The sequence below is a fragment of the Engraulis encrasicolus genome, chromosome 2, assembly GCF_034702125.1.
Source record: "Engraulis encrasicolus isolate BLACKSEA-1 chromosome 2, IST_EnEncr_1.0, whole genome shotgun sequence".
Lineage (NCBI taxonomy): Eukaryota > Metazoa > Chordata > Actinopteri > Clupeiformes > Engraulidae > Engraulis > Engraulis encrasicolus.
In genome coordinates this window covers 59,502,803-59,512,295 of record NC_085858.1, presented here as the reverse complement: position 1 = coordinate 59,512,295, position 9,493 = coordinate 59,502,803, and the positions used below count along the sequence as shown (strand labels likewise).

The following is a 9,493-nucleotide window of genomic DNA, read 5'->3' as shown; positions in this document are numbered from 1 at the left end:
TTAGAGTAAGATAAGTCAAACTCCGGCCACTCAATGTAAAGGAGTGTGCTCAAGTTTGGTCGTTGTTGTCCCCTCCTTCTCTTTCTCGTTGAAGACATATTTTCATCACAATAAGACAGGCTTGTAATATGCATCAAAAGTAAGAGATATGCAGTGCAGTATTAAATTAGCACTCACCAACTCTCAGTTAATTTAACAGGTGGTCCCTAAATATTTTGTGGGAGAAAAAGTAGTCCATGGTCTGAAAAACTTTGAGAAACACATATCTAGAGCGAAGAGAATTCAATTTATTCTCAACCTTAAGTCTCCAACGGTCTCCTAACTGAAGGTCTCCTAAACGGGGTCACATGGATCCTGAAGTATCTTAATAACAGATCAGTGCCCAGAGTGTGTGAGGCGTCTTCCTAATCAATATCCTCCTCCTGTACCGTAGCCCCGCCTCCTCCGGGGATGATGACATCACCTGGAGACAAGAAGAGAGAGCGTCGGAGTGCCTCGGCTCGTCGACAGCAGGAAGGGGCGGGGCCAGCGGAACCCTGCCACAGGAAGTCTCTCTACGTGGACTTCCGCCTGATTGGTTGGTCGTCGTGGATCATCGCTCCGCCCGGCTACGAGGCGTTCCAGTGTTCCGGAACGTGTGTGTTTCCGCTCGGGGAAGGAACGCGGGCCTCCAACCACGCCACCGTGCAGGCGCTCACACACACACTCTCACCTGGACGCACACACACGCGCACACACACCCCTTGCTGCGTCCCTGATGCCCTCGCTCCTGTTAGCTTGCTGTACTTTGATGAGCACGATACCGTGGTGTTGAGGCAATACAGAGACATGGTAGCGGAGAGCTGTGGCTGCCATTAGGGATACACACACACACACACACACACACACACACACACACGCACACACACACACACACATGCACACACACACACACACACACACACACACACACACACACACACACACACACACACACACACACACACACACGCACACAAACACACACACACATGCGCGCACACACAAACACACACACACGCGCACACAAACACACAAAGACACACAGACACACTCACACACACACACACACACACACAGGGGCGCTGCCAGACATTTTGGGGCCCATAAAAAATTTGAATTTTGGGCCCCCTTAAGGGCCTCTGTCAGTGCTATCACTGCTTGGGTCCTTAGAATCTATAACACCCCCCCCCCCAACGTCACCCATGCACACACACACACACACACACACACTAGAGGCAATATAGAGACAGGGTGGCACAGATGTTTTGGTTACAGTCCCTGGAGAAATTATAGGTTAGGTGCTCTGCTCAAGGGCACTTCAGGAGTCAAAGGAGGTGTAGGCAAGGATGGGATTCGAACCCACTCCCTTCTGATCTTCAGACTTCCCTAACCAAGACTGCCAATCTGTTACTCTATGTCTACGCCTGCGGAAGTAACTTACTGCTGTGATCGCATTGAACTGATCATTGTTTGAAGGTGTCTGACAACACGCGAAAAATACCCATCATGTAATTGACTATGTAAATATTACACTATATGTAATGGACTATGTAAATACTCTACTATATGTAATGGACTATGTAAATATTGTACTATACAGGGGTACGCAATTATTTTGACCTGAGGGCCACATTGGGTTTAGAATATTGACTGAAGGGCCGGATATATCGGGCAGTGTGCTGGTGTTAAGTAAGTAAGGGTTAACGTTCGGCGAGAAGGTCGCTACCGTGGAATAGCAGCACGACAGAGAGAATCTTTAGACCTCGACGCGGAGCGGAGGGGTCTTGTTCTCTCTGAAGTGCTGCTATTCCACAAAGCGACCGACTCGCCGAACGTTAACCCGCTTATTATATGGATATACTTAAATGATTCACACATGGCAGGGGTATTTCTTTAGGCCTATTTAATGTTAAGTTTATTATAGTTTTTCATGTCAAAAGATTGTTGCTGCGCAAAACATAACAGTGCCGTTGTGGAACACCGCTAGGCAACAGCTAGGTAGCCAGGACAACAGGTGTTGTCTATCACAGCAGCTGATTAGAGTCTTGTTGAAAAGTCGCTTTAGCAGTGAAAAGTCTTGTTGCCATTGACAGCGGTCTGATAGGGACCAACCCATCCGTTATCGAAAAATAACAGACGTGCGAACGTTGGGGAGCCCCATTGAAATGAATGGAGCATTCGACCGATGACGTCACACCATATAATAACATTAAAATAATATACCCTGGTAAAATTGGATGACTATTTAATTCCTGCACATTATATTGAAATACATTTAAGTAGATGACTCCAGTAGCCTATGTCACATGGTTAGTCTCAAACCTGCAAGACCTAGACTTGGGTAGCAATGTTGAAAATGCTGGGAGAGAGTATCACTTTAGAATCAAAGGTAAAGGCTCTGCGGGCCAGATGAAATATCACAGCGGGCCGCATGTGGCCCCCGGGCCTGAATTGGCCCACCTCTGCTGTACTACATGTATATCAGGGATGGGGCTGCCCTAAAAATCAGACAATTTCAGCCAAGATCGGTCCGCCAGGCATTGAGAGAGACAATGAAGCCTGTGACAACATTTTTAGTCATCTATTATGAGCTACAATCAGGGCCGGATTAAGATGGGCTGGGGCCCCTAGGCTACAGTTTGCTGTGGGGCCCCCAGAAGGAAAATTTCGTAACAGATTTACATAGACATAGCCATAATTACAAGATTGGGATGAAGGATAACATATCTACCAACGGTGCTCAGCACAACAGATGATTTTTTTTGATATTGCATTTTGTCACAATTCTGCATTTTTTTACTTTTGGCCAATCAGGGCCCCCTTAGCAAGTGGGGGCCCCTAGGCTGAAGCCATGTCTAGCCTGTGTGTTAATCCGGCCCTGCCTACAGTATTTTGACTACAGCAGCCAAAATGAATGTTGAAATCTGACTAGGAGAGGACAGCTGTGGCGGCATGAGGACTGATACCACTGTGGGAGGGACCAGGCCAAAATCATCAGCAGTCCACCGGGCAAATGCCCTGGATGCCTTATGGCCAATCCAGCCATGTGCTATATGGACGATATAAAGAACTATATACAAGACTTTTAATAAAGCCTTAACCCTCATGATGTGTTAGAAATGAGTCCCGCTCACTGTGTGTATACATGTTAATGAAATATTTGGTAGACATGTGACATTGATTTGTTTTGTTCCATTATTCCATGTACATTATCCGACCCGTGTTTGCGGGTGTTTGAACATCTCAGAGTTTTTGTCTTTCCTCATGAATGGAGACAGACCATGTCTTTGTCTTTGTTAATTAACCCTTGTAAGGTGTTTATGTTTTTGTTGCGTAAAAGGTGTTATGGTCATCTTGACCCGTGCATATAGAAACAAAAATTAAAAAGGAAAAATTCACAGTTCTGGCCTGGTCACATGTTTTATGGACGCCATTTTCGTTCCCCACGCTCCCATTAATGAGCATTATCAGATATAAAAAATAACGCTTTACTATAATATTATAACATTATTATTATGACAAGCTGTTGTGCATATGGCTGTAGTGCAGGGCCGGGTCAGGAGAAACAAACAGCATCGTTTAACTCGTGACATAAACGGAGGATTTGGGACATGCATGGATGAAACTCCCTTTTATGGAATATAAAGGTCAGAATTAATAACCGGAAAGCAGCAGATTTCTCCGTGTTGTGTGTGAGGTAAATGTATTTTTTTCCCCCTTCGACTTTAGTTGACAATTACTTTTGAAGTTAGATTTCTGTCTAGAAATTAGCTTGTCAAATCTTAATTGCCACCTGTAACTATGTTATAGGCCTACTGTGAAAACTTTGCCCACCAAGTTATTATTTCTGTCGCGCTAATAAGGTCCTTCCCCCCTGCGATTTAAACTTACGTCCAGTTTCATACTGTGAATAGGCTATCCGACACAACCTATACGAGCATCCAGACTCATTCTACAGTTCTACTGTCTGCAATCGTGATTATGCACTGCTGAGCACATCGTTATTTTTAAAATACTAAATATCGACACAACGTGAAACTTTGGCGCAAGGATCACCAGGGTCCCTGTACAAGAACTCGTGATGTGTTAGAAATGAGTCCCGCTCACTGTGTGTATAAATGTTAATGAAATATTTGGTAGACATGTGACATTGATTTGTTTTGTTCCATTATTCCATGTACATTATCCGACCCGTGTTTGCGGGTGTTTGAACATCTCAAGATGTTCAGAGTTCAGAGATGCACAGAGTTTTGTCTTTCCTCATGGAGACAGGCCATACCTTTGTCTTTTTTAATTAACCCTTGTAAAGTGTTTGTGTTTTTGTTGCATAAAAGGTGTTAAGGTCATTTTGAAACAAAAATTAAAAAGGAAAAATTCACAGCTCATGGTCCCTTCATCATGGTTGTGAATTTCTGTGTATATAAGTTTTTGAGAATGCGAGATAAAGAGAGAGAAAGATAAGAAGACGATGAAGAAAGTGAGAAAACTCAATCACCTTTTCTTTTCCAGATAAGTCCCATATCTCCCGACACTCAAACTGCCCCTGAATGCATGTCTGATTGTTTCTAACATTGTGTGTGTGAGTGTGTGAGTGAGCAAAAACCAACATATAGGTAGGTGACCACCAGGTGGACAAATTAGGCCTTTCATCCCACCGAAGTTTCTGTGGATTACTGACCAAAAGGCCTATTGGAAGAGATTAAAATATGGGGCCATCTCAATTCAATATGGCTGTTTTCCCAAATGACTGGTTTCCAGGCATTATTCCTGATACCATAAGGTCATATTCATGAAAGATTAACTATTTTCATCTCTATTCTGTCATATTTGCTTACACAAATGTTTACAAAGGTTGACTAAACTTAAAAAATGAAAATATATTTGTTGAATAATGGTTGAATTGCACATAGAGAGTTCATGGCTGGGGAAATAAGGCCTATTGTCCTACCAAGGTATTCACAGTGCATTACAGACCAGAAGGCCTATTGGAAGAGATTAAAACTCGTGGCCATCTCAAATCGGCTCCAAAATTCAATATGGCCTGTTTTTCAAAATGGTAGATTTTCATACGTTTTTCGCAATTTTGTAAGGCCATAATAACCAATGAAGATGACCTATTTTCATATTGAATTTTGGGTAAAAATTGAGATGGCCCCGTTTTACTGTAATCTCTTGTAGGAATTTTTGCAAGCAGTGTGCAGATGCTTTCCCGCTCCTACATATGACAGTTTTTTTATTTGGCACCTGCTGATGCTTTTCTGCTCGATGTGCGCGCTTTCCACTAAACTTACTGCAATCTTTTCCAATAGGCCTTCTGGTCAGTAAAATGTCAGAGAAAATGTTGGTAGGATGAAAGGTCTAATTTGTCCACCTGGTGACCTGCCTAATAGTGAGCAAGACGGCAACATACACGATGCTCGGCGGTGATGTGAAGGAAGAGTTTGGTAACACTTTAGAATAATGGATGCAAAAAAGCATTATAAAGACTTAATAAATAATTAACTATTGATGAACAAAACATTAACAAACGTTTGTAAATGATTAGGAAATGTAAACAAATGCTTGTAAATGACTAGGAAATGTTATGTTAATATTTCATATTTATCAAACATTTACAAGTTGCTTGTAAATGAATAAAATAGTCTGTTATAAGGTGTGTAAAATCTTGAATATATCATTTGTAGATATTTTATAAAGCATTAATAAAGCTTAGTTAATAATAAAAACATTTGTTAATGTTTTATTCATCATTAGTTAATTATTTACTGAGTCTTTACTAAGGAACATTATTATAAAGTGTTACCAGATGTTTTTAATTTGAGTGAATCTTTTAACTAGGCATCATTAAGCACCTTATTCCTGAGTCCTGGACCAGGTAAGGCAAGCGTCACCAACGTGGTGCCCGCGGGCGCCAGGTAGCCCTCCAGGAGCTTCTGAAGTGCCCACTAAGGATGTTACAGTAATAAACAGTCACGACTACAAGATTTTAGTGACAGTTAATGCTTTTCTTAATTTAAATATAAGAGTATTTCTTTATAGCCTATAAAGAATATTTCCTTATAATTTATATGCAAATTATCATTCAATCGAGTGTGATTTGTCAAGACATCAGTAGAGGATTAACGAAAGTAGCCCTCGGGTAGCTCTCAGTAGCCCTTGGATAGCCCTTGGTAACCCTTGGTAGCCCTCTGACCTAGAAAGGTTGGGGACCCCTGAGGTAAGGGCCTGTGCCGGCCCGGCCTCTGATGTTGATGTTATGCGGACAGCTCACTGGGATAAGTCCCATACCTCCCAACCAGGCCCGCCGACGGGGGGGGGGGACAAAAGGGCTTTTTGTCCCGGGCCCTGGACTACGGGGGCCCCCATGACGTTGGGATTAATTATTATATGGTCACTTCAAAATGTTTTGATTTAGGGAAGAATTATTTGCATTCAAACAATGACTTATAGATATTTGCCTTCATTGCCCTTGAAAAAAAACGTCCAATAACCCCCTATCACCCCTATTCCAAAATGGTTTGAGAGGCGGAGGGGTTGTCGGTGTCGGTGGAAGGGGGGCCCAATCAAAGATTTTTGTCCCGGGCCCAGCCAAAGCTGTCAGTGGCCCTGCTCCCAACCCTCAAACCGCTCCTGAATGCATGTCTGAATTTTTGTAACAGTGGGTGTGAGTGTGCAGTGAGTAACCACCAACATACTGAGCAACACAACACACACACACACGAGGCTGGGCGGTGATGTGAAGGAAGAGGTTTTTATTGGAATGGTGTCACGGCCCGTGAAGCGTCTCTGCTTCACCTGATTTATACTTCATTCCAAGTTGGAGTCTTCCGGACAGACATCAAGGGTATTTCTCAAAACCTAGTGTGCACACTTCCAAGTATATCAGCCTAATTAGTCACACCCAGTGATTGGATACTCTTTGGTGAACTCTACGGAGTATCCAACCAATGGGTGTGACTGATAAAGAGTATGCAATCACTGGGTGTGACTGATTAGGCTGATACACTTGGAAGTGCACTGTCCTAGGTTTTGAGAAGTGCCAATCGACCACAGTATTGCACACGTCAGGTGTAAAACAAATCATCATCATTTAGAACTCAGTAGCGTGTAAAACTCATCATTAGCGTGTCAAAGTAAAAGTCAGCCGCAGCTCTCCTGAAAGGTACTGTAATCCTCAAAGGTCAAAGGTCAACACTCACAACACGGGTCATGAACGGTAACGAATACACTTGAAAACAGTCATGAGGCACAAGGTCAAGAAAGACATTTGAAAATAGACACACGAAGGCATGTCGGATACTCTGAATACATTCAATCAGACGTGTCACACACCTGCCGTCTGGTTAAGGAGTCTCTGGTTAGGAAATATTGCCCACGAGAAACCTCCGTGCTACTCACACACAGGTGTTCAGTACTTCAGACCAATCAGTGTGCGTGGCATTTAAGGCAAGAGTACAAAAATATGCAGAAGCAGAATTTGACACATTCCTCATTCTTTAGAAAAGCAGCGATACGGCCCTTCGCTCATGGAGAAAATATGTGCATAAACACACACACACACACACACACACACGCACACACACACACGTGCACGCACACGAACACGCACATGCACACGCACACGCACACGCACACGCACACACACGTGCATGCACACGCAGACGCACACACACACACACACACACACACACACACACACACATTTACATTCATATATATGCTGTCATGTGTCTGCCCGTCTTCCAGTAAATTTACATCTCTGTCCTCAGACACACACACTTTTACGTACTACAGACACACAACAGTACTGACCATCCTTTCTCACTACATACATACAGTATAGAGTAGAGATGTACAGGATCTAAGATCCGGTTCCAGATCCGGCAGCATAATAGGGGTTTTTCAGACTATCCGGATCCGGTTCCAGGATCCAGGATCCGGTAGCCGAGGCTTTTAAGTCAAAATAGTTTGAGCCAGCATGATAAAAAGGGCCCACGTGTGTGAGTATGCCATGTGTTTCAACCCTTTCGTAGGATCCGGTATCCGGTTCCGGATCCGGCAGGATCTTAAGCAGTGGATCCGGTATCCGGCAGGATCCTAAAAATCAGGATCCGGTGCATCTCTAGTATAGACCTACTACATTGCATCTTACAACATACATACAGTGCGCATTACAGTCATACTCACACACAGGTGTTCAGTACTTCAGACCAATCAGTGTGCGTGGCATTTAAGGCAAGAGTACAAAAATATGCAGAAGCAGAATTTGACACATTCCTCATTCTTTAGAAAAGCAGCGATACGGCCCTTCGCTCATGGAGAAAATATGTGCATAAACACACACACACACACACACACACACACACGCACACACACACACACGTGCACGCACACACACGCACACGCACACGCACACGCACACGCACACACACGTGCACGCACACGCACACGCACACGCACACGCACACACACACACACACACACACACACACGCACACACATTTACATTCATATATATGCTGTCATGTGTCTGCCCGTCTTCCAGTAAATTTACATCTCTGTCCTCAGACACACACACTTTTACGTACTACAGACACACAACAGTACTGACCATCCTTTCTCACTACATACATACAGTATAGAGTAGAGATGTACAGGATCCAAGATCCGGTTCCAGATCCGGCAGGATAATAGGGGTTTTTCAGACTATCCGGATCCGGTTCCAGGATCCAGGATCCGGTAGCCGAGGCTTTTAAGTCAAAATAGTTTGAGCCAACATGATAAAAAGGGCCCACGTGTGTGAGTATGCCATGTGTTTCAACCCTTTCGTAGGATCCGGTATCCGGTTCCGGATCCGGCAGGATCTTAAGCAGTGGATCCGGTATCCGGCAGGATCCTAAAAATCAGGATCCGGTGCATCTCTAGTATAGACCTACTACATTGCATCTTACAACATACATACAGTGCGCATTACAGTCATACTGAGTACAGCCATTGCATCATACATTCCCATTCTCATTACATTACAGTGTTGCTTCATACAACCTCTGCAGCGTACCAAGCACCACAGCACAACCAGTACAGTACAACCATTACAAACATTACATTACTAACAGCACAGTAAAAATGCCATTGCCATTACAAACACCACAGTGCATTTCAAAGCAAAAGACAATGCCATTCCCTGATTTCAAATGCTCAAGGTACAAATATTAATATTGCGCATAACCTTTATACATCCCCCACCTTCATAATATTTCCATAAATTCCCAAATTCTCAAAATGATAATCCCCCCTCGCCTTCATTACAGATATAATGTCCACAATCTTTAAACAGTGCACCCCCCCCTCCTCCCTTCATCATTGCACGATGCCCCCCCCCAACCTGACAATAGCAATCCCTGAATGCAAGCCCCCCCCCCCCTCCCCCCCCCCCCCCCCCCCGCCCCATCTTGACCTCCCATATCCCACT

The 9,493-nt window shown here is 43.8% G+C and overlaps 1 protein-coding gene across 1 annotated transcript in view; it reads left to right on the top strand.

Moving 5' to 3' along the window:
* Nucleotides 1-858, top strand: part of LOC134465420 (bone morphogenetic protein 2-like) — a 16,228-nt gene extending 15,370 nt beyond the window's left edge. Inside the window, exon 6 of the mRNA XM_063219072.1 lies at nt 434-858. Within this exon, the coding sequence (XP_063075142.1) occupies nt 434-858 (425 nt within the window). The remainder of the gene's footprint in view (nt 1-433) is intronic.
* Nucleotides 859-9,493: the final 8,635 nt, after the last annotated feature.